Source organism: Engystomops pustulosus, chromosome 4 (assembly GCF_040894005.1).
Source record: "Engystomops pustulosus chromosome 4, aEngPut4.maternal, whole genome shotgun sequence".
NCBI classification, from domain to species: domain Eukaryota; kingdom Metazoa; phylum Chordata; class Amphibia; order Anura; family Leptodactylidae; genus Engystomops; species Engystomops pustulosus.
Window position 1 is genome coordinate 99801985 of NC_092414.1, and position 26758 is coordinate 99828742.

A 26758-nucleotide genomic window follows, 5' to 3' on the forward strand; every position below is an offset into this window, starting at 1 on the left:
TGGTAGGATCAATCAGACATCCTAGGGTCAAAGTACTCTAGGGGGGTTGAAAAATAGTAAAAAATAAATTAAATTAATTAAAAACCTAAAAATTAAAATCATCCCCCTTTCCCTATAACTCATATAAATGCTGCAAAAATTGAAGAAAATAGCAAAGTAAGTGGTCAAAAGTTATCTTCATCATGTAAGCATTATAGGGGATTAAGATTTGAGTACATACTTTCATGGACAAACTCCTATAAGTCTGTTTCTTGAGCTTTTCTGCACGTCAGATTTATCATTGTGGGTTTGCCTCCTTGCTAAAGCTGGCATTTGAAGCAGCAGTCATACTTCAAAACCTGGATTCTAGTGATAAATGAGGTTGTTGATCGTAGAGAATAGCTGCAAATATAGTGGCCAAATCAGCAGATGCAACAATGTAGGGAAATAATACACCTGAAAACAGGCACAACTACAAAGTTAAATATGTCTATGGTGGAAGTAGGAAGAGCAACAAAATTGGAGAATTACGTGCACAGTAAGTGTTTTTACAGATTTCTAGAAGTTTTAAAGCAGTGTTAAACTCAGTAGCTTTTAGCAGTACTGAACAACATAGATGTGAATTAAGATCTGGAGAGACAAAAATAAGTATTTGGGGGGAGAATTATCATTAGGCAGGCTCTTTGCGATGGTTCTATGACTGCCTTTGGAGCTCCAATGCTTTTCAGATTTATTAAAGTGCCAATCCGGGTCCCCTTCCGGGCAGGGGTGCACCTAGCCTTTCTGCTGCCTGAGGCGAACTATAGAAAAACGCCCACCCCCCCCCTCTATACATGTAAAATATCAAGGAGTGTCAGGACCAGAACCAACCATATTGGTAAAATGTGAAAATAAAGCAATGCAAAATACATAAAGCTTCCGTCCATGAACTATATAATACACAAAGCGAGCTACTACAAAGAACAATATACATAACACAATCCACCATATAATATAAAATCAATACAGCATGCCGCCATATACCATATACTACATACAGCGTGCCGCCATATACCACATAGTACATACAGCATGCCCCCATATACCATATAATACATACAGCGTGCCCCTATATACCATATACTACATACAGCGTGCCGCCATATACTATATAGTACATACAGCATGCCCCCATATACCATATAATACATACAGCGTGCCCCCATATACCATATAATACATACAGCGTGCCCCTATATACCATATACTACATACAGCGTGCCCCCATATACCATATAATACATACAGCGTGCCCCTATATACCATATACTACATACAGCGTGCCGCCATATACCATATAATACATACAGCATGTCGCCATATACCATATAATACATACAGCATGCCCCCATATACCATATAATACATACAGCGTGCCCCATATACTATATAGTACATACAGCATGCCACCATATACCATATAATACATACAGCGTGCCCCTATATACCATATACTACATACAGCGTGCCGCCATATACCACATAGTACATACAGCATGCCCCCATATACCATATAATACATACAGCGTGCCCCTATATACCATATACTACATACAGCGTGCCGCCATATACCACATAGTACATACAGCATGCCCCCATATACCATATAATACATACATCGTGCCCCTATATACCATATACTACATACAGCGTGCCGCCATATACCACATAGTACATACAGCATGCCCCCATATACCATATAATACATACAGCGTGCCCCTATATAGCATATACTACATACAGCGTGCCCCCATATACCATATAATACATACAGCGTGCCCCTATATACCATATACTACATACAGCGTACCCCCATATACCATATAATACATACAGCGTGCCACCATATAATACACACAGCGTGCCCCCATATACCATATAATACATACAGTGTGCCGCCATATACCATATAATACATACAGCGTGCTGCCATATACCATATAATACATACAGCGTGCCCCCATATACCATATAATACATACAGCGTGCCCCCATATGCCATATAATACATACAGTGTGCCCCCATATACCTTATAATACATACATTGTGCCGCCATATACCATATAATACATACAGTGTGCCCCCATATACCATATAATACATGCAGCGTGCCGCTATATACCATATAATACATACAGCATGTCTCCATATACCATATAATACATACAGCGTGCCGCCATATACCATATAATACATACAGCATGCCGCCATATACCATTTAGTACATACAGTGTGCCGCCATATACCATATAATACATACAGGGTGCCCCCATATACCATATAATACATACAGCATGCCGCCATATACCATATTATACATACAGCGTGCCGCCATATACTATATAATACATACAGCGTGCCGCCATATACCATATGATACATACAGCGTGCCGCCATATACTATATAGTACATACAGTGTGCTGCCATATACCATTTAATACATACAGCGTGCCTCCATATACCATATAATACATACAGCGTGCCCCCATATACCATATAATAATACAGCGTGCCACCATATACCATATAATACATACAGCCTGCCGCCATATACCATATAATACATACAGCATGCCGCCATATACCATATAATACATACATTGTGCCCCCATATACCATATAGTACATACAGCGTGCCCCCATATACCATATAATACATACAGCATGCCGCCATATACCATATAATACATACAGCGTGCCCCCATATACCATATAATACATACAGAGTGCCGCCATATACCATATAATACATACAGCGTGCCACCACATACCATATAATACATACAGCGTGCCGCCATATACCATATAATGCATACAGCGTGCCGCCATATACCATATAATGCATACAGCGTGCTGCCATATACCATATAGTACATACAGCGTGCCCCTATATACCATATACTACATACAGCGTGCCGCCATATACCACATTGTACATACAGCATGCCCCCATATACCATATAATACATACAGCGTGCCCCTATATACCATATACTACATACAGCGTGCCCCCATATACCATATAATACATACAGCGTGCCCCTATATACCATATACAACATACAGCGTGCCCCCATATACCATATCATACATACAGCGTGCCCCTATATACCTTATACTACATACAGCGTACCCCCATATACCATATAATACATACAGCGTGCCACCATATAATACACACAGCGTGCCCCCATATACCATATAATACATACAGTGTGCCGCCATATACCATATAATACATACAGCGTGCCGCCATATACCATATAATACATACAGCGTGCCCCCATATGCCATATAATTCATACAGTGTGCCCCCATATACCTTATAATACATACATTGTGCCGCCATATACCATATAATACATACAGTGTGCCCCCATATACCATATAATACATGCAGCGTGCCGCCATATACCATATAATACATACAGCATGTCTCCATATACCATATAATACATACAGCGTGCCGCCATATACCATATAATACATACAGCATGCCGCCATATACCATATAGTACATACAGCGTGCCGCCATATACCATATAGTACATACAGCGTGCCCCCATATACCATATAATACATACAGCATGCCGCCATATACCATATAATACATACAGCGTGCCCCCATATACCATATAATACATACAGCGTGCCCCCATATACCATATAATACATACAGAGTGCCGTCATATACCATATAATACATACAGCGTGCCACCACATACCATATAATACATACAGCGTGCCGCCATATACCATATAATGCATACAGCGTGCCGCCATATACCATATAATGCATACAGCGTGCTGCCATATACCATATAGTACATACAGCGTGCCACCACATACCATATAATACATACAGCGTGCCGCCATATACCATATAATGCATACAGCGTGCCGCCATATACCATATAATGCATACAGCGTGCTGCCATATACCATATAGTACATGCAGCGTGCCCCCATATACCATATAATACATACAGTATATACAGCAAATATACAGACACATATATATTTATACACATACAAATACCACAGACACATCTATACATACACACACACATATACATACATAAATAGAAGTTACCTTTACTCTTTTCTTCTTTTCTCTTTGGCCTTGTCCTCTTGGGGGGGGGGGGGGGTTTGCAGGGGATGTCGGAGGGGGGGAAGGATCGGGTGCTACGGAGGCAGTGACGGACCGAGGTGGGTGCGAAAACGGAGCGTGAAGAGGGGGGGGGGGGGACCAGCGCGGACATTGGGCTGGAGCGGGGAGTGGTACTTGTGCCGGGCCGGTAGATGAGATAGGCGGGCTGCGGGGGGTGGAAGTGTCAGTGTGCGTGCAGGGGGAAGTGTCAGCGGGCGCGCAGGGGGAAGTGTCAGCGGGCGCGCAGGGGGAAGTGTCAGCGGGCGCGCAGGTACAGGTGCCGGCCGCGCGCGTGCTGAATGGATGGGCGGGCTGTGGGGGGAAGTGACGGCCCGCGCGCAGGTACATGTGCTGGCCGCGGGCGGGTGGATGTGATGGGCGGCGGAATGTGCGGGGGGTCGGGGAGATGTACCGGCCAGAACACATTCCGCTGGGCGGGAGCCCAACGCCGCCCCCTAGTGTAGCAGGAAGCGCGCCGCCTGAGGCGAGATTCTCAACTCGCCTTATGGCAGGTGCGCCCCTGCTTCCGGGTACGACTGTAAACTGTGTGCGCATGCATCTTCATGATCAGACAGTTTACGATGCTCTACAATGAATAAGTATTGTAGAGCAGTGTATTGGTCTTGAACCAGCGATCAGAGCATCACTGGTCCAAGTTTGTAGAAGTAAAAAAGTTTAAAAAAGTAAAGTTTAAATATTAAAATAAATGTAAAAACATACATAAAAAGCCTCCAAAATGTTACTTTCCCATACTAACACTTAATAAAGTATAAAATACACAAAAAAACACCCACATATTCGGTATTGCCGCATCTATAACAATCTGTATAATAAAACAGAATCATTACTGGGTCGCACGGTAACCGCCGGCTACAAACAAATCTAACTACACCCACTAATTCGAGTAAGCTAAAAGACCCGCGACAAGAACTTAGTCTCTCCTTGCTGTACAGATATGAAAGAAACCTACAACGCCACTATATTATGGTTAAAACAATAAGGAAGACAAATTGTTAGCAGGTAGAGTTAAATGCCTAGATGCCTGTTCCAAAATCCCATACCTTCTCAACAGGATAGGTAATTCTTCAAAAATCCTTGATCCCCGGGTAATAGCTAACCAATTTAAAGGGGTATTCTCATCTGGGCATGCACATTCAATTTCATTAATCTGCCAAATATAAACATTTCTTCAATTAGATGTTATTAAAAAAATGTTCCTGTGTGAAGTTAATTTCTCATAAATGTAGTCGTATGGTCCCTTAGAAACCTTGGATATGGGCAAAATGTTTTTGTATATGAAATGTCCAAGAGGACCTGTATGTCCCACAGCCGCCCTGTGGTAATGATCACTGAATCCAGGTGGTCAGGCAGGAATTAATAGCGCATATCTGGCCACCGCTGCCTAAATGTGATGCAGTCATATCCAAGGAAGCTATCTCATTTCTAAGGGACAATATGGCTACATTTATAAGAGATTATCTTCACACAGGAACATCCAATTGAAGAAATGTTTACATATGGAAAATTAATTAAATTAAATGTGAATGCCCAGATGGGAATACCCCTTTAAGGAATAGTAAAGCTCATTATATAATTTAGACTCAAACCCACCAAACCTCACCAAAGGAGAGCAACAAATTTCTGGCCTCCATAAATCTTCCTACTCTACAGATGTTCCAAAGCTCAGCGTCTCCAATGTGAGCAAAATATATCTTACCTTTGGGGGTTAGAGAACACCTAATTTCGCTCTATGCAGAAGACATAGTTCTAACCCCGAGATATCCTTAGATTCCCCCCACCCCCCTGTGGCAATTTCCCACTTTCGCTCGCTTTCTCACTACAAATTGAATCGCAATTCTTTCCCATTAACATTCCATCCTCATCCCTCCCAGCTCTTAAGGCTAAATTTCTCCTGAAAGGTGGAGCAATGATGTCAAATATTTAGGGGTTAATATAACCTCACACGTTTCCTAATTGTTTAAAGAAAATTTCCTTGACTTTTTGAAAAAGACAGAAACAGAATTACAAGCTTATGCTAAGACTGAGATTTTCGGGGTGGGCAGGGTAACTACTTTGCAAATGATGGCACTTCCAAAATTCCTTTTCTTATTTCCTACCCTACCACTCCAGATTGGTGGGAGGGGGACCTCTCGAAACACTGGATTCATATCAAAAGTTCCACAGTTACTGGAAGTAACCTCTGATCACTTCTAAGCTCTTTTTCCCCTCTCCCCGCCTCTCCCACAACAATCACTGATTAGATTTTTCCTTTGGGGTGTTGGAGAAATATCATTCACTGTGTCATAACACACAATTTTCCATGGCGGAGGTGATGCTGTTGCAAACGCTTGCATATCTCACACCAGACCTTCCATTAGACTCCTGGATTAGGTAGGGTATTACTTTTATAGGATATATTATGCATGGCAGTGTATTTATTACAGTTTGCAGACATTGTTAAGAAATTTGGAATATCCAACAAGGATTATTTTCTCTATCTCAGCCTAATATGCCCACAGCCAATAAAGATATTTTTACACTATTCTCTAACCCAAGATCATCGACCAGAGGACTACGACCCATTTATAGAGCTATTGCTCTATAGAGCTTGGAAAAGTGGACTGAAACAGAAATACTCATGCTCCCAATGGTCACAAGCATTTCGTAGAGTGTTCAACACCTTCAAATGCATGAACTTCTTTGAAACTGATATGAAAACTATATTGCACTAGTACCTAACGCCGGGTAGCCACATTTTTTCCCGGTCGTCACATCTCTGTTGGAGACAATGGGCCAGATTTATGAAAAATGTCTTAAGGTTAGACAGTGCAGAGTTAGACCTTTTTTGCTATTAGACCACGCTCCCTTTTACAGGCCATGCCCCTTTTGTTGAGCTAGTTGTAGGAGAGCCAGAACTCTGTCTTAAACCCTTTATAAATGAGGTGCAGATACTTTTTAGTGCAAACTAAGACAGAATTCTGTCATAGACAGATTCATAAATCTTCCCCAATGTGAAGGGGGGGATCCCCCAAAATTATACATATTTGGAAGCAAGCTTTTGAGCACTCTCTCTCTGGGAAACTCTCCAGCCCTCACTCTCCCAGGCTCTACTTTTTCTTAACATGGAGGAGATACGTTCAGCAGTCAAAACTTTAGCCTCATTTGTTTTTGTTACTAGGTACAAGAAATCAGTTCCTGATTTTGATGAGAAAATATCCTCTCTTCACCAAACATGCCAATTTAAACAAATTTGGTCTTTTAAGAATCAGAGCATATAGGAGATCCTGGGAGAGATGACTGGAGATGCATCCCAACAGATATTGGCATCCATTATTCACCACTCATAGGCTTCTGAAATCTCAGGTCCACTAAGAATGCTTGTCCTGACAAATTAAATGAATCCTTGAAAAGGATGCTGAGCATATTATTTACTCAAAACATCCTCTTTTTGTGGCCTGTCTACACTCTGGTTGTCGGGTTGGATGTCCTTAACCCCTCACCCTTGCCTACACCTTTGTTATTTCTCCCCTGCAGTGAAGACTCTGTTACTTAGATGGAAACTCTATCTTTAGTTAAGACAGAGACATGTATTGCATCTCAAACTCTCAACCTTATAACTCTGAGGATGTTAAAGGGAACCTGTCACTAAATTATTAACACATACAGCTAGTGGCAGGTCTCCATAGAGCCCTAGAAACTAAGATTCTATAGTGAGTCGAGGTGGGAGTGGACTTCTTGGGCTGAATCCAGCAGCTCCTCCCTTTGCTATCTCTGCATGCAGCAGTAATGTCATGTGACCAGGCTGATATCATCGCAGGTCCTTTAGCCTTCTAACATTAGAAAAGTGTACACCAAGCATATATTTCATGAAATCAGAGCAAATCATATGACATGAAATCCCAGCAGCCTAACATGGAGAGGAGAAGAAGTCCATGCAGGCCTGCTGGGATTTTTTTATGTGGTTATATATGTGCATGGGGTACAGTTTGCTAATGTTAAGAGGCTAAAGGACCTGTGTTGATGTCCCATGACATTAGACCAGGCCCCTCAACTTGCTCTAAAGATGCATAGATACCGGGCGAGTTTATAACTCTGAGGAAAACAATATTTAACTAAAAGAAGGATGTCAGATAGATTCTTATAGAGCCCTAGTAACTAATAGAAAGTGTCCAATATTCAAACCCTATTACTGTTGCATGAACTGATTACCAGGGTTATAGAAGGCAGTATAGTTTTTATTATCTCCCCTATATTTATGTAAGTACAATATAAAACACAATGCTAAATTAAAAAATACAAATTAAAAAATACATCGAATACATCAAACAATCCATCAAAAAGTGCATAAAATATACAACAAAGAAAAAAAGGGTTTTTTTTTTAAATCAGAAAAGCCTGTAAACCAACATACATCTTCCACAAACTTCAGTAGATATATGTGACCTGGAGTATCTCTATAGCGAAATGTCTCTGTAGAGGAGTGCCTAAATGACAACGCTAGATGGAATTTGTATATCACCTTTTCTGGTAATTTTTTTTTTTTTACTTTATTAGATATGTATAGGGGATGTTTGTGTTTAGGGGACTTTAACTTTATTTAAATAATTCTTTTTATTAATAAATGTTTATATCAAGTGTTTTTAACATTTTTTTTTTACTTTAACAGGTTGGCTTGAACAAGTGATCCTCTGATCGCTTATTCAAGCTCTTCTTCACCTAATACAGTGTAATACTGATGTATTACACTGTATTATGTGAAACACGGAGAATGCTGCGCATGCTCAGTGTCTCACAGTCTGGTCCTGTCAGAAGGCAAGGTCCCAGCTGCCGGAAGAAGCCGCGTATCCCCGGGGCACTGGCAGACCTCAGGGATAACAGCGGAGGATTGGACCCCTCTGGTAAGCGCCACAGGTGGGGTCCGATTTGGCGCATAGGACCCTTGAACGCCGTGGTCACACGTGACCGTGGCGTGTAAGGGGTTAATGCCCCCGATCGGAGGAAACTTCGATAGCAGGTACTAGAGACGGGTGCCAGCTGTAACATACAGCTGGCACCCCATGCTTCTGGTACCGGCTCCTGAACGTTCAGGAGCCGGTACTAGAAGCATGACGTAATAATACTGCAAATTGCGGGAACGCACCTCCCGCCATGCAGTATTATTATGTCAAATGTCGGGAAGGGGTTAAAAAGATAAACCCATTTGTACAAAAATCTAAAAAACTAATTTTGCTGTGTGTAATTTTTGATTTCATTAATCCAATTTTGGGGACTAAACTTTTGATGGCTTTTCATTTAAATCTGTATGTGTGGTCAAATTGTGAAAAAGTGGAAATTCAAACATTTAGATGTTAAATCATTTTTAGATTTTGATGGTATTTTGGCATACTGTGCCTCACGTGCTTATGGTTGATGTTTTTTAATTTTTATTTTCATTTTAGGAAAAAGGTGGTGATTTTTACAATTTTTTTATGACTCCTTTTTGAACCCCAGGGAGAGGACTGATCGTTGCTACAATACACTGCAGTATAACTGTATTGCTGGATATTGAATTTGCTGAATCTGAAATAGACCCTGCCTTCGGGTGGGTCTAATTCAGATCGTTATATTACAACCATGGAAGTGCTAGAGAGGCTCCCGCTAGCATAGCAAATGAAGTTGATGCTTGTTCACCTATTATAGATTTGTGTAAAAAACCCGTCATATAGTGCTTCATGGATATCACTATTTTGACGAAACTGTTTGCCGCTCCACAAATGAAAGGTCTTGCTATAAGCCAAGTTTTATTTGCAATGGCTTATTATTTACTTGGCTGCTCCTCTTTTCAATGCAGTAACCTTTGATTCGGGAATCTGGCTAATAACAGACTATTAGGTAATGTGAGAACAGGTTTTAATTTGTAGTACTCAAGAAGAAAATGATTGTTCCCCCACCAGGAACAAAACATTAACAATGCAGTTACATGACAAGAACTTGCATAACTAAACATATGCTAATAGTTTTCTAAGTCAGATGTAATGAGATAGCCAAAATTATTGTCTATACAGTGTTGGTAGTCTCATGATCAAGCCTGTAGTGGATGGTGAGATATGGAACTTTAAAGTCAAAGGTTCTTAAAACCCATCTCTTTAGGCAAGCCTATCACACTCGCTAACTGCAAGAAATGTCAACTCTCAGTTTACTAGTCTATCCTATGTCGTATCTCCCGTCTGTTATCCGGCAAGAACCAGATGTATACCAAGCTCCAGGCTTGCAGTCATTCTCACCTTGGACCTTGTAAATATGATGGCACCTCGTGGCTGGTTCAAGCAGCAGAGTTTTTACTTATTCAATTATTTATTAAATTATTTAATTCTGATCCCTTATAAAGAATGGCTGGATCATTATACAAGCTCTTTTATCTCTTGTGTCACCCTTCATCCTCATAGACTGTAAGCTCTTGTGCGCAGGGCCCTCACTCCTATTGTTCTGTATGATTGTTTGTACTATTTAATGTAATATATTTGTATATGATTTGTAAAGCGCTATGGAATATGATGGCGCTATATAAAGATTATTATTATTATTATTATAACATTGTTACCTTTTGCTCATCGCTTTAGTTGAAATTACCACATTTGTTCTTCCCCATTTCAGTTCATTATAATAAGAGTTTAGTGCTGCCAACAATCCGGCATTTCTTTGCGTAACAGAAAAGAATCCTATTGGGCTTTATGAAGATGAAGTATGAATTTTCTTTAGATCTGTTGTTTGTATGTTGTTTTAGCTCCTGGTAAATGAAAAATAAAACATTATACACGAATTCTCACATATTAAAACAGAATTATGGATGTTTGGGTTCCAGCAAGCCAGAGAGGTAGAAGACTCACGGAGAATGCACTCATGTATTTTATGGTAAAGGTAGGTCGAGAAAACCAGTTTATGTAAGGAATAGAGAATTCTGTTCATTAAAGATTTTAATGTAGATGGTTTTTTAAACAATTATCTAAATGACCCTTTAACATTAGCCTTTATGATGGTGCCTTCATCAGCAGAAGGATAGAACAGTGGGGCTTGTTGGATTTTAACATTCGTATCAGATCATAGATCTCCCCTAAATATATTCCCTTTAGCCCAATTAGAAATCTCCGCAGTTGACTGAGCTGAGAGTATGTATTTATGGGTCAATTGAGACAGATAACTTGTGCAGCTGACAGCTATGTTATGCATGCAGTCAGCCTTATCTCACCATCCTAAGAGCATTTTTGCGTATATTATGTTTAATTTGAACCATTTTCTTATTTAAGGTACAGTTTTCTTGACTGCTTACATATAGTAAATCAGTGAACAATATTAGGAAAAAAAATGACTGAAGTGAAGCAAAAACCTCAAAAACATCATTTTGTAAAGAGTGACAGCGCTGCTAGAGCGAAAAATGTGTCTGGCGGTTGAATGATGGTGACATAAATATGCAAAGCATTAATTATATGGCGCTGACCTTGTTTCACTGCTACGTTTTATCTAAAGTATTAATTGGACAACCACTGATCAACAGCTTGCCGGCAGGATTATGCTGTCTTTATGCTGATCAAAGTGCAGGATGACATTTTCATTGTTGTTAAAGCATCATATAGCGTGGGGATTTATTAATCTAATTCGCTCTTTCCTTTTTGTGCAAGATCCTCCTATTTCTCTACAGCCCTATGGAAAGCCTCAGAAAACCATACAGAACACTAACTTAGTATTCATTGCTGGGTGCTACAAAGCAACTTTTTATAGTTTATTAAGATAGTACATGTGGTTCACATCTCACTGTTTTTGTATATTCTATACATTTTTTGTTTATTACTTTTTATCATTTATCTCTAGTCCAGTCAAGCTAAAGCTAGGAGCAGATGTGGAGGCTAAAGCTGTCAGCTCCCATCAGCAGCCTATGTCTACTAATACAATAAAATAATCACCAAAGCTATTTTGAATTTTTCCAGTACAGTTTTATTCCAAATGTATATATGGCTCAAATGGTAAGAAAGAACCACTGTTAATAATATGTGTAGTAAAACATACTTACACACTTGGTAATTATATTCTGCAGATAGACATGGGACTTTACCAGCATAGCAAGTGCTCCGTGTGTTTTCATGCTGAGTGATGGAGCCGCTTACTCTGCAGACATGCCTTATTGAATTGTTACAGTATCTTCCCTGCAATCTAGCACCACTAGGGATGGCTCTTTTCTGTCAGAGACAGCCACTGACCCTGAAGAGCAGATTGAGGCCAATACCACATGTATTATTGATTACACACCAATGTTATCCCCTCTCCCAGACACAAGCAAGTGATTTATAGCATCATATAGTAGGCCATTGGTAGGCAGAGTGGATAGATTTTGTTGCAGATTGAAACTTGTAGAGGTATTACTGATAATATCTGCACATCATACCCACTAGTATAGTAAGTTTCATATACTTTATGAATTCTATACATCAACACCCTAGTCTGGATATGGTATATGGTGCAGAGGAGAGAACTAACGTAACAATAATATGTGGTATTTCTAGTGACTTAATTGAATTGTCCGTGCATGTGGAATTAGATTCAGGATTCTGCCAACTCTGGAATTACCTGATTTGTCATCTTTTGGATAATCTTGTGTTCATATACATCTTTTCAGGCAGTAAAATGTACAAATTCAAGTCTGAATCCTAAAAATGCACAGAGTAGGGCTTAGATCACGCATAAAATACATCAACAGCTGCCCATCAGCTTGCCGGTATGTGCCCGTCAAGGTAGCTATACCGGTATAGTCATGCACAGAGTAGGGTTTAGGAAAACCGGAAAGAAAGCTGGCACGGCGCTATTGTAGAGAGAGAGTCTTCTGTAGGTTTTAGGTTTATTTATTCCAATTCCATTTATTTACTTGGAATAAATAAACCTAAAACCTACAGAAGACTCTCTCTCTCTACAATAGCGCCGTGCCAGCTTTCTTTCCGGTTTTCCTAAACCCTACTCTGTGCATGACTATACCGGTATAGCTACCTTGACGGGCACATACCGGCAAGCTGATGGGCAGCTGTTGATGTATTTTATGCGTGATCTAAGCGCACTAAGGTGAGCGCAAAATTTAGGGGGGGGGTGCTACATACACCCATTCCCCCCAGCGACTATTTCTGACGTTCTTTTGATAACTCTCCAACCCCACAATAATACACGAGGCGCCGTCCTCTCGTTCTGCCTTCTCTTCCCCCCCTTTTTTTGTCCTCTTCTCTCAGTATCTGAATCCTAAAAATGTAAGAAATTCCAGAACCCTCTAGTTTGATACAAAATAAACACTTTTATTCAAAACCATTAAATATAGCAGGGGTACATCAGGAAAGGAGCAGCGCCTGAGGTACACTATTACTTAGGCAAATCACTTCTCTTCAGCTGTTGTACTGCATTTCAAAACGCAACCAAAATGCCATGTGTGACCGCACCATTAGAAGTAACCAATAAATGAAAAAACAAATGTTAATGAAAATATTTAAGAATTTTTAACAACAGGTTACTGTGCAAAATGTTAAACATTTAAAGCCTGTGAAATAATTCCAATTTACATGTTAAAACATGGGACTTTAAAAAAAATCCTTCCTTTTCACCTGTCCTGGACCAGGTGCAAATTTGCACCCGAAAAGTTGCAAAAAAAGGAGAAAAAGTGATACAGAAGTGAAAAGTTGCACAGAACATCTGGGAAATAAAGATAGATAAGGCACACTGCACACGGTGTAGACCAAGGCGTACTTGAAAAACGACTGCAAAAGTTGCAGTGAAAAGAGGCAAAAACTACAAAATTCGCAACGAGACAATTTAACTAGCAGAAATAAAGATAAAGATACATGTCCCCCAATGACTTTCCACAGTTCAATCTAGTTGGGATGGATTCCCATGTAAACAGAACATGGCATATTTTCTGTTGCCTCTTGGTAAGCAGTTGTTTGCTCTGCTTATACATCTATTCCCTCCGGTATTACTGTTGATGAAAGTAATGTTTACAAATTCAAAGAATCCATTAAAACGAGTGGGCTATTTCTGTTTCCTGTAGACTGCAGAGAATTTCTTGGCTACTCTTATACATTATACATTTTATTTACCAGGTACTGCTTCTTCTGGTGAAGTGAATTATGTTCTTTAAGTGGATCACAGCTATTGATTTGTTAAAGCATTTACGAATTATAACTTCTCGAGGGGAACTGTTCTTTTGTAAGAAAAAAGCTATAGCTTCTAGGCCAAGAGCATAGGGCTGCTGTTAATATTGTTATACCGTAATAGTACAACTACGACTATAAACAGGAATTACTGCCATTACATAAATGTTTCCAGCAAAATATCAAATGTATATTCATTCCAGTAATTACTGGGTGGACACTCACACTTCAAATCTTAAAGCCCCTGAATTGTATAATGCTTATGGAAAGTATTCAGACCCCTTTACATTTTTCAGTGTTTCATTGCAATCAGTTGACAATAAAAGAAAATGTTTTTTTTGCTAATTAATGTTCACTCTGCACCACATCTTGACAGATATGTAGATATTTTATTAAACAAGAAAAAGTGAAATATCACATGGTCATAAATATTTATACTCTTTGCTGTGACACTCATATTTAACTCCTTCTGATCCTCCTTAAGATGGTTCTACACTTCTTTATTGGACTACAGCTGTGTTTTATTAAGCTGATTGGACTTGATTAGGAAAGGCACATACCTGTCTATTTAACGCCTCATAGCTCACAGTGCATGCCTGAGCACATGAGAATCATGAGGTCTAAGGAACTGTCCAAGGAAACAGAATTGTGAAAAGGCACAGATCTGGCCAAGGTTCCAACTAAATTTCTGCATCAATCAAGGTTCCTAAGTGCAAAGTGGCCTCCATAATCCTTAAATGGGAGAATTTTGGAAAAAAAAAGAGCTCCAGAGATGTAGTAGGGAGATGGATGAGATTTCCACAAGACAACTATTACTGCAGCCCTCCATCAGTCAGGGCTTTATTGCATTATAAGTCTCTCCTCAGTGCAAACCTGCAAACAGTTTGTGAATAAGCACATGATGGACTCCTAGACTATGAGAAATAAGAATCTCTGGTCTGATGAGGCAAAGATTGAACTTTTTGGTTTAAATTCTAAATGGTATGTGTGAGAAAACTAGGCACTGCTCATCACCTACCACATACAATCCCAGCAGTGATACATGGTGGTGGCAGCATCATACTGGAGCTGGAGGGACAGGATGACTGGTAGCAATTTAAGGAATGAAAAATGTAAAGGGGTCTGAATACTTTCCATAATCACTGTAATACATTAATTTCCTTTTTACAGTATGAAACTAATGCATAATATAAAACCACTACTGACACATTACGTAAATATTAAAAAGAACATTTTACCACCTGCTTGCATACTTTAATGGGGTTGGCCACTTTGTCTCATGTGTTTTGTAATGTGTGTGTAAGTGTGGGGGGCAGGATATAAGGTAATTTACCAATAAACATCTATTAATAGTTTTGTTCTGATTTCTTCATATGTAAAGTGAAGCCTCCTGTCTTTTACCTCGTCAGCCAGACATTCTTGTCCATAAAATGGCCGCAGATAGAGATGTGATCTCTAATGGCGATTGTTCATGGACAGTTAGATTGTTCATCTGGCTGATGAGGTAAAAAGACAGAAGGTTTCACTTTACATATGAAGAAAGAAGAACAGAACTTATAATAGATGTATATTTGTAAATTGCCTATCCTGACCCCACACACATTACAAAACACATGAGGTAAAGTGGCCAACCTTTAATAATGGTTTAGGGCTTATTTTCAGAGGATGTCTTATGTTTTCCCATAGAGAAAAATCCATCCACAAAAAAATTGACAGTCTGAAATATAATTATGTCATCATTTTCAAGGAACATCATGTTATCCCTGAAAACCATGAATTCCACAGCGTATGCCTTATGATTTTATTGGCTTTAGACTCATTGGGGCACATTTGGGCTCCGTCTTTAATGCGTGCGGATCTATAGAATCTGTTGCTTCCCCGCTCAGGTCTGACAGAGTTCACCAGGTGTTTTTTGGTGCATCTTTAACATAGGACGTGCAACACAATTTAAAAGTTAAATACTGTGCTTTGTCCGAATCAGTCGGATCACCCGAAGGCACACCAGCGAATTTGTGTCACCAGGAGGCCAGTGCAGCTGCACCACAAAAGGAAAGTGTGCGACACAATTTAAATACCTTTCCAAGCCGTTTTAGCCCTGACAAAGGCCGACTAAAGTGCACAGCACGACCCATTGGCTCCAATTTCTCATGCCTTGCAATGGTGCTTTCCTTAAATGAACGCCTCTTGTCCATATACCCAATTTTAAGGTATTGTATCTGTCAACTCTCTCTTACATGCAGCTCCGACCTCCTGTACCTTTCCTATGCTACCTTCAGCTGAAAGGTTAGAGGGGTTCACATTTGAAGCAGCTGTAAACTTCTTTACTGAGATCTAAAAACTCAGCTCTGGTGTAATTTTAAATACAAGAATCTCCCCACACACGGATTGTGACAATATTTAAAGTTATATCTCTGGTTCTTTGGCACCTAAAAACACATTCATTGTATAATACGTTGCCTTTTAAAATGACACCAAAACTGTTTCTAGATGACACAATTTAGACCATATAGACATTCACCGTGCGCCCCCTGTTGGTGCTGTACGTGCTGCCCCACTAACTTTGTGGCAATAAATGTTATTAATTTTGGATATCTACCATCAGAAGAGTGGGGCCAGGTTGTCCTTCCTGCTTCTGCACAAACCATCTTACAATAGAGAGCCTAGTTAGCACAGTCTGTACTTAACCCCTTCCCGACATTTGACGTAATAGTACTGCATGGCAGGAGGTGCGTTCCCACAAGATGCAGTAGTACTACGTCAAGCTTCTGGCCGTTCAGGAGCCAGGGCCAGAAGCTGCGGGTGTCGGCTATACTGTATATTATAGCTGACACCTGCCTCTAACACCCGCGACCGCGGCGTGTTAGGGGCATTTCACAAGAATGCCCGTGGTTCCGATTGCAGCCCCGGGACTGCCAGTGCCCAGGGCTGCGCGATCCTCTTCGGTGAGCCGGGTCCTTACAGAACTGTGTAAGGTTCTGTATTACACTGTGTAAGGTGAAGAATAGCTTGAACAAGCGATCAGTGGATGCACCACAAGAGTATGCATAAAAACCATGTCCACATAAAGAAGACATTCGGTTAATGTTAGTTATTAAGTTTTTTTGCTGTTATGACTATGTGTGGAAAAAGTAGAACATTTTGAAGTTCGAAAATCGAGAATTTTCCGAATTTTCACCAAATATCTGATTTTCTCATAAATAAATGCAAAACATACCACCAAAATTTTTCAACTAACATTAAGTACAATGTGTCACGAGAAAACAATTTTAAAATCACTTGGATATGTTAAAGCGTTTCAAAGTTATAACCATTTATAGTGACAGAGGGCTAATTTTTCACCTGGTCAGGGGCAGCCTTAGATTTGTGCCAAAGTTTGTGATTTTTTTTTAAAAAGTCGCAACTTTCACATGTAGATTCAGGTGATAATTCAGGGAACACTGCAGAAACCTAGATATTGGAGAACTTTGAAGGGAGACTTTTTATGATGAAAAAAAGCACATAAATTAGCACACACTCCAAAAGGTAGCTAAAAAGGCAGGTTTTCCTTATCCCATCCTGGAAAACTTTGTATATTTTCCCAGAATCCCCCTAGTGGAGCATCCATGGCTATAAGACCACACGCCTACACGGTTTCCTTAATTGGCAGTTTCCGTAAGAAGAACGCTTACTTACTCTTGCTCCATGAAAAGTCTCAAAAATTAAAGAAAAAGGACAAAAGTTTGATATATGTGCCACAATGTACGTTAAAGGATGGAAGAGTTGGTGAAATCTCAAACTATAATGTAGGAAGACCCTTTGACTGGATTTCTCAAGGGCCATAACAACAAGTGGTATACATAGTGAATAATTCTATATTTCAATTAATAAATTTATACTATTTAGATTTTAAATAATCACAGAAAAATTGGCAATTCATAACATATATGCTTGAATACTCTGAGTGAATTATAATTGTATGTAATTTATGCAGCAATTAAGGTTCTATTGAAGAGGAAACAGATTGCACCAGCATTGGAGAACTTGAGAACATGTCTTATGTATAACACTTACCAAAAATAAACTGTTAAAGACATAAATATGGTCACATAGGTTTTAGCATATGTCAGCACTGTGAAAATCTTTCACATATTCCGTTAAATCTTAGGTTTACATCAGTGCTATTCACATGCTGCAAAATGTTCAACAGAATTTTAGTATAAAAAAGAATGGCCATTCAAATCAAAAGGTCACTAACCTTGTTTTCTCTTTATTTAAACAAGCTTTGCATAAATAAATCGTACAAGTGAATACATGAAAATGTATAATATATCTTTTCAGAGAAAAGAGCTTCTTTCTCCTATTACTTGGCTCCTCCCTTTGCTCATAAAATGAGTTCCACTCTGAAAAGGCTATTTTTCTATAGGTAAAGGTGCAAGTTTTACCATATGAGGAAATTTTATACCTTACCTGAGGCTGGGGGTAGTGAGTAGGTATATGTTAAAGTTGTTCCGCTTTTAGCAAATAATAAACATTGTTTATGTCATTTTAATATTTGTATATATTCTTCATGGTTTTCTAGATCTCTGCGTGCAGTTTTTCAACAGGATGCATTTACGTTCCTGTGGATATAAATCTTTCCATGGTCGTGTGATGTCATACAGGTGCAGGACTTATGCTCCATGCACCTGTGTGACATCACATGACCATGGAGCTGAATGACAGCAAGCAGTGATCTAGGAAAACTGTGATGAGTTGATACAGACAATATATTGAAAATTGTATTACATTTTTCAATATCAATTGAACGACCCCTTTAACAAAAAAATATGCAAAATATTTAGTATTCCAATCAATTTCTCAATTCTATATCTTAATAAATCAACTGTAGAATTTTCTTATATTCGGACGCTTCAAGAATCCACACAAACATATAATTATCCTTAAGGAAAAATATATTTCTATGCACTAATGAAATGTTAAAAACATATCTACCAGGATTACCCTATGGAATATAACATAAGAAGATTACAATATCTGCAGTGTAACAGTTAAGTCTATAGACTAAACACTCCCAACCAACAAAACATTAATTGAGGTTTCCAATTTTTAGAAACTGATCCACCAATCCTCTTTTGAGAAGGTCGGATGTCACTCTATACCCTACTGATCTCCTGCCCTATGCCCGTTTTTAGCATTGCAGGCCAGCAAAGACACTCTTACTCATTGGGGCAGATTTACTTACCCCATCCATTCGCGATCCAGCGGCGCGTTCTCTGCGGTGGATTCGGGTCTGGCCGGGATTCACTAAGGTAGTTCCTCCACCGTCCACCAGGTGGCGCTGCTGCGTTGAAGTTCCCCAGAGGCGCGCTGGAATGCCCTGAAATTCACCGGCTTATTCCTGGTGAAGGGCAATTCAGGTACAATCGGTGCAAATCGAAAATATTCGGGTAACACGTCGGGAAAAACGCGAATCGGGCCCTTAGTAAATGACCCCCAATGTGTATTATGTAAGGCAGTGTAGAGATTCACCCTCGTGTGCATCGTGTTCTCTTAATTTTAGAGGTTTAGGACAACCCCTGTAAATTAAACATGTAACATGAAGCATGGATTCTGACAGGAAGAGCACAAGAACCCCAGAAAGTAGTAGTTTTTTACTCATATTAGGCTTAGTTGTCCACAAGTCAGTTACCTCTGTAAGCATGGTCATGGTGGCCAGTTAGTCCACCCATTGGACTCCTAAATTTAGAGACCACAGGCATTTAAATAAGTAGAATACAAGTTATTCATCCACAGGTTGTCTTTAGTTTGGATTGTATTTACAGGGTAAAATGTGTGTAGTTCATTAAAAATCTACTTATCTACAGTTTAATACAATATTTTTTTTCTCTTTGGACAGTAAATCATAAAAATAAATGTTACATTGCTTGACCACTTTTTAATACTATTTACATACAGATGTAAGCTACCTAACAGAATGTGTATATGCCAAATTCAGTATATTTGGGGAGATTTATCAGATGTGTTAAAAAGCAAAACTGTTCTAGCTGCTCAGGGAACCAAGCAGAGTTCAGCTTTCATTTTGTAAACATCTCTGAGAAAAACTAAAGCTGAGCTCTGATTGGTTGCTCTCAGACACATCTGATGAACCTCCCCCATTACTTATATCATCTTCTACTTGTCCTGAATTCAAGCATGTGAGTTCTTAGCTCTCTTTGCTACAACCTCTGGTCTCCATTCTGGCACATATGGAGACCAAAGTCATCACACAATGAGTTTTACTTCTGTTGAATTAATGGGGTCCCAGTGCCCAGACCCCTAATGATCACCAAAATAAAAAGGCATACCGTATATGCTTAGCAGGTCTAATCAGCTCTCAGGGATACAGAAAGTAGGGTATGATCTAGGCCATCACTTCTTCCTCTTCAGAAGTAAGCCGCAAAAAACCCACTCCCGGTCAAAAGTTGGAAAGAAATGACGCTACACTTTTACTTGATGGATCCAGCAGAATCTCAAACAGAAGTACAAGACATACATTTACTCAGGGTCAACACAAGACAAAAATTTACTTTTTTTGCAGATTAATTCCATATATTGAACTGGAAAATTATGTTCAATTAAATATCAATTTAATTCAGAAATTCATTGAGCACATGTAACCAATTCAATAACTAAACAACTTGTGTGGATTATACTGTAACCTTATGTAGAAGGGTAAAGGGGTTGTGTGATTCAAGCACAAAGATGTTTTAATGTCAAAGTTAATGCAAGAAGAAGTAAAATAAACATATACCTGACCTTTGTTCTTGTGTCCATAGCCCAATGCTGGCTCCCACACCGCGGTTGTACAAGGACGGTCACTAGTCACAGGTCTCAGCAATGACCTTTATACGCATGGTACATGACTGCTGAGATCAGTCAGTGATGTAACATGTACGTAGAGGCCCCTGCTGAGAGGCCTTTAATTGGATGAAGATGTGACCTGACTTTGAATAGCACTTTATCACAGCGGGGGCTACAGGAGCTACTGGGCTGCCTGAAAGTTTATTTCACTTATTATTGATGACCTATCCTTAGAATAGAGGATTTCTAACAGGTGATTTAATAAGAGTCCAAGTCCAAGTCACGGAAGTGATGCCTGTGACTGCTTCAAACAGCTGCGAGTGCCCGGTGTGAGACCCATGTCACTCTCATACTGATAACCTATTCTTCAGAACAAACTCATCCTGAGATACCCCGATATTCTAACCAATGATACATTAACACAGCTTTGTGTTGGTCTCAGACAACCCCTCGAAGATGGTGCTCTGGCAGAATGGAGGCAAGGACGGACATCAGTATTTTGTTTTTAAATAAATAATCACGTTTTCAAACATATCCAACAAGTTATTAAAACCCAGTAAAAGTGAGGAAATATTTATAATATGTACATTCCTTTTCTCAAACGCAATGTCCAGCAGTGTAAAAATCTGCCTAAAATAAAGTATTTCTAGCCCTCTGGATCCACCATAAAGTTCTTACAGTAGGCTCTTTACGAGGATCCCTTTACCCATGAGAAGATGATGGGCTTCATGGACATATGCACCTAGGTGTTAACATGGTAGTAGCTCTAGAGTTTGGAGAGTGGGAAGCCATCATACATGTCTACTTTTAATTTAGTCCAGTCACAAATCCGTTGGAATGTTGTTCTCTCTTGTTTCAAGACCTTGGCAGCTTTCTTGAGCTTCTCTTCATTGCGTTCTAGATAGTTCTGGCCATCTGAGAGTAGTTGACTGAGTTTTTCCTTGCGGTTTTCATCTAGGGGTACGTCTTCATTCATGATTGGGTTGAAGCGGAAATAGGTATCTGGTGGTAGCAGGGCATCCAGCGTCTTGTGAACCTCTGCAGGGATTGTACAAAACAAACAAACATTGTATCACTCTAAAGAAGTAGTTACACCTACATCATTTCAGAGCTTCACCTATCACACTCATATGAAAGAATACTTTAATCCACCTCTTGTGAACCAATGAAACACAGCGATACTTCTGCCTTTAGACTTCTCATACAATCAGGGTGAAAGCCATCATTTACTATAATAAACATTTAAAAGAACACTCCAGTCAAAGCTAATTCATTGAATAATGTATGGTGCCGGGGTGAAAAAGCATGACTCAAAGGAACACTGGCAGTCCCGATTTAAGTCCAGACTAAAGAAAACCCGACTTACAAATGAACCCTAGTTACAAACTGACCTCTCTGCCTACTGTAACCACTGGTGAAGCTCTCTGGATGCTTTACTTTGGACCCAGACTGCAATGATCAGCTGTAAGGTGTCTGTAATGAAGCTTTATTGTTAATCCTTGTTCCCTTGTCAATTACATTGCATGTAACCCAAGGACTGCCTGTACAATGAAAATGAGTCATGCATGGTGCAGGGCCTGAAGGGAGGAGCATTATTCAATGAATTAGATTTGACTGGAGTACTCCTTTACTGTTATGACAAATCTCATCCATAAAGAAGGGAACTCAGTCTTAGCTGCAAAAATAGGCCACATATAGTGTAAAACAAAGTTTTGATGATTTGTGATGGGCATTCCTTTCAAATTCCATTAATTGTGTCTGCTTCCAATTCCATTACCTCTAAATGATACCTCCCAATCATCATGGTCCCTTTTCATTTGAACTTCCTCTTATTGACCTTAAATAGTACCCAGGCTCCTTTTATCCACTGATATCTGCTTTATTTCCAAGTCCTCCAATGGGTCAGTAAGTCCTCCAATGGGTCAGTAAGTCCTCCAATGGGTCAGTAAATGAAAAAATAAACTTAAGGCTTTACCATGAAAAGGGAAATGGTAGAATGGAATAGGGGCTAGACCTCCAATTTTGTGTACTTATGGCATATTCTATTTTTGTATATATGGCATATATTGGTGTATGTTATGTAATCACTGGAATTGGCCAGGGATGATCACCCCGGATCATTGTTGGTGGTTTCCATTGTACAGGGTTACTGTGCTGTTTCAGGCTTCGTTTTTGCTGAATTTGGAACTTTTGTATAATTATTAAAGTTGACTCTTATACTTTGATATATTATACTGAACGGCCAAATGTGAAAATGAGCTCTAAAAATCTACTATTTGTGGTGAGAACCTTACTTCCAACAAACTCGCTCTGTGTGTGCTTGCAATTTAGTGTGTCCAAGCCCAGAATCTTAAAGTAAACTTATATGCGGAGAGCAGTTTGAGGAAAAGTCCAGTAAATTCTGTAGACTTGGAACAAACTTGCTCATGGGTAACTCTTGTTACTTCTCATTGTAATTCTGCCTATGATGATGCTGAGAAATATTTCACATAAAAATGGATTTGAATTTTTTTAATTCTTTGAATAATTTCTAAACACATATATTTCTATTAATCAATGTATGCCATGTATGTATTAATGACATAAGATATGACTCTTTCCATAGTATCTTCCTGAAAGGGTGTAGCCACATATTTTAGTGTGTCCTGGGTCAGCCCTGCAATGCGTATCAGAAAGGTTTCAGTCAAATGAAATATCGGCCATGCTCACAACTGCAATCTGCTCCACCGGTGAATCTGCTGAGCTGGCGGAGAGGGAGCACATCAGCAGATTAAAAATAGCTTCAACATCACTCTCTTTGTTTGCTAGAAAGATTGTCACAGTGACTGAGGGATCAATTCAAAGAAAAACCATCCAGGCCTATTGAAGAGCTTATTCTCTACAATGCGTAAATGTCACTTGTTTTGTAAGGAACAGACCAGTTTTCATATGATTGCTATGTGGCAGTAATGCTGGTATTAACTCTCTTATTTGTTAGTGATAAAATCCACTACCCCCCATTAAGAATCCAAATTACTTCTACATAAAAGATCTTTCAATATGTCTCATATTGAATTTCATTTTAATAAGTGCAGTGTGAAGAATTTGAAGGGTCCTAGGAACTTTTCATCATTCGACTGTTTCCAGTTAAATGATATCTCACATATGTACAATAAGGATAGGATATTTGTCAGACATATTTGTGGCCACCCTTACTGAGAGTAGCGGATCTGTTTACAACTGGTGACCTAAAGGATAGAGCTCCAGAGCAACATTTCTCTGTATAATGTTGGATAACCACCATCCAACATAGTGTCCAAAGGTGACAGGAAGCCAAGTGACAATAACAGGAATACCAATATCATTAAATATAACCAAAGCTTCCTCTATAATAAAAAACACTGTGGTTGCAGATAAGAACGCTATGATTTTCACCATCGCATCATTGAATACAGAGGGATCTGTCATTTATGGGGTTATTTTTAATGTACACCCAAAAAAATGAAAATTATGTCACACCTTTTTTTGGAATTTTGCATTGTGTTTGTCCTTTATGCATCACCAACAGGCCCCTTGTAATTTGAGTGACATCTAGAGGACTTCCTTGTTCCTTTGGGAAGGTAGAAGTGTTGGAAACCCAAGGTACAGCTGATATGTTTAGCAAAGGATGTACATTCACAGACTAAGGATGTAGAGTTTGTTACATGCGCCTGGGCATAACTGGCCTATAATGGGGCCCCTGGAGAAATCTGTACACACACCCTAAAGGAAAATGCCTGTAGCCTTCTCAGATACACTGGGGCAGATTTATCAAGTGTCTGAAAGTCAGAATATTTCTATTTGCCCATGGCAACCAATCACAGCTCCCCTTTAAAATATTCATGAGCACTGGTAGAATGAAAGCTGATCTGTGATTGGTTGCCATTGGCAACTGGAAATATTCCGACTTTCAGACACTTGATAAATCTGCCCCTATATGTGAGCCGTCCAAATGTCTTGTCTTCTATATACTCTACACACTATATACAACAGAACATAATTCTTTGGATCAGTGGTTCCCAAAATAAGGGTTGTGACCCACTTGGGGGTAGTTAGGTGGTAAGCTGGCATCAGAGGTTTGCACATGGATTTAAAGGACAAACATAACTTGCTTTGACCTTTATTTTGGCAGTAGTCTTAATTGCAGTTTTCATTTCTATGGAAATACCATGTGTAGCAGGCTAACAGAATGATTAGTGGTCGGTAGAAGCCCCATAACATATTCTGTGTAAACATAACTGTATTTTTCACAATAAGTTTTTATTTTCCTACAGTAAGAGATAATAAATGTCTACATAGAGGTCACACCCACCTTCTGTGTCCGTTGCGCTGCTAATAACATTGTTCAATTTGGCTTTCAGACTTGTACTTGTAGCTGTGGCCTTCATTGCACCCTCATAGCGCCCTGTGCCAAGTGATACTATGCACTGCAAAGGTGCGTCTGGCCATAGGCACTTACATTCATGAATAGCCAGTGCGCAAGGGTTATTTATAAGAAGACCGCCATCCTGTAAAGTAAATCAATCAGGTTAGAACTGACCAACGCCGCATAAATCAAGAGATAAAGTTAATAATGAACAACAAGGGGTTCAAATATTAAAAACGGGTAAACTAATAATTCTGAAAAAGGTTTCCATAAAATCTCAATCTCTATTACCCTATATTTCTACAGTACATCATCCTATAACTATATAATAACTAGGGGGACCTGAAAATAAGCTTAAAAATGCTCTAGGTTTTTTATTTTTTTATTTGGGGGGGGGGGTGTCTTATTTTCAGGGAAATTGGGTATTAAACATAGTTAATACAGATTCAAACATTCTCATCTTTAGAAATCTAATACCCAAAACACAAAGATTATTACTTTCCAGAAGACATCTGGGCTCATCTCAAACATGTTCAATAACTCAGCTATCACAATTATTTGTAGTAAAGAATAGCATAGTCTCACTTCTCCAATTGAAGAAGCACCATCTATGGTAATGCAGAAAACCCTTTTCCTCCACATATAGTAGACCTATATGTTGAAGGAAACCAACCACCTAAAAAAACCTTAAAAAAAAACCCTATTGACCCCCTGACCTAGAAAGAAAGTCATAATTAGCAGCATAGAGCACAGGGATAAGATGTCCAGCACTCCGGGCTGCTAATTAAGCTGATTCACGTAGGCGTGCATAATTAGCAGCCCAGAGCATCAGACATCTTGTCCCCACACTCTATGCTGCTAATTATAACTTTGTTTTTTAGATCCCGGTGTGTCAAGATTAGAGACGGATATCGCCGGGATCGAGGTGAAGAGGAACAGGGTGAGCATTAATAGGTTTTTTAATGTTTTTTAGGTGGTTTGTGTCCTTTAAAGAGAACCTGTCACCTGGTTTTAAACCACAAAAATGTTAGTGCATCAATCAGCAGGAACACTTTATTGATTTTTTATATTCCCTGGGTAAACCCTGTATACCTAAAGACAAAGCAAAATTCTTCTAAGGGCTAAAAACAGCCCGTGGTTGGTTGTAAATATTGAAAAGAGTAACTTGCTGGTTTCGACTTGCAAAATTTTCAAAGTAGAAGCCTGGTCCTTCTCCATGTTTAGAAAA

General features: G+C 39.3%; 1 protein-coding gene across 2 annotated transcripts in view; it reads right to left on the minus strand.

Moving 5' to 3' along the window:
- Window positions 1–18539: 18539 nt before the first annotated feature.
- PNPLA8 (patatin like domain 8, phospholipase A2) overlaps window positions 18540–26758 on the minus strand; it is a 43941-nt gene continuing 35722 nt past the window's right edge. For both annotated transcript variants that reach the window (XM_072146873.1, XM_072146874.1), the window contains exons 9-10: window positions 25477–25672; window positions 18540–22184 (exon numbers count right to left, since the gene is read on the minus strand). In XM_072146873.1, coding sequence (XP_072002974.1) covers window positions 21913–22184; window positions 25477–25672 — 468 coding nt within the window. In that variant the 3' untranslated portion in view covers window positions 18540–21912. The remainder of the gene's footprint in view (window positions 22185–25476; window positions 25673–26758) is intronic.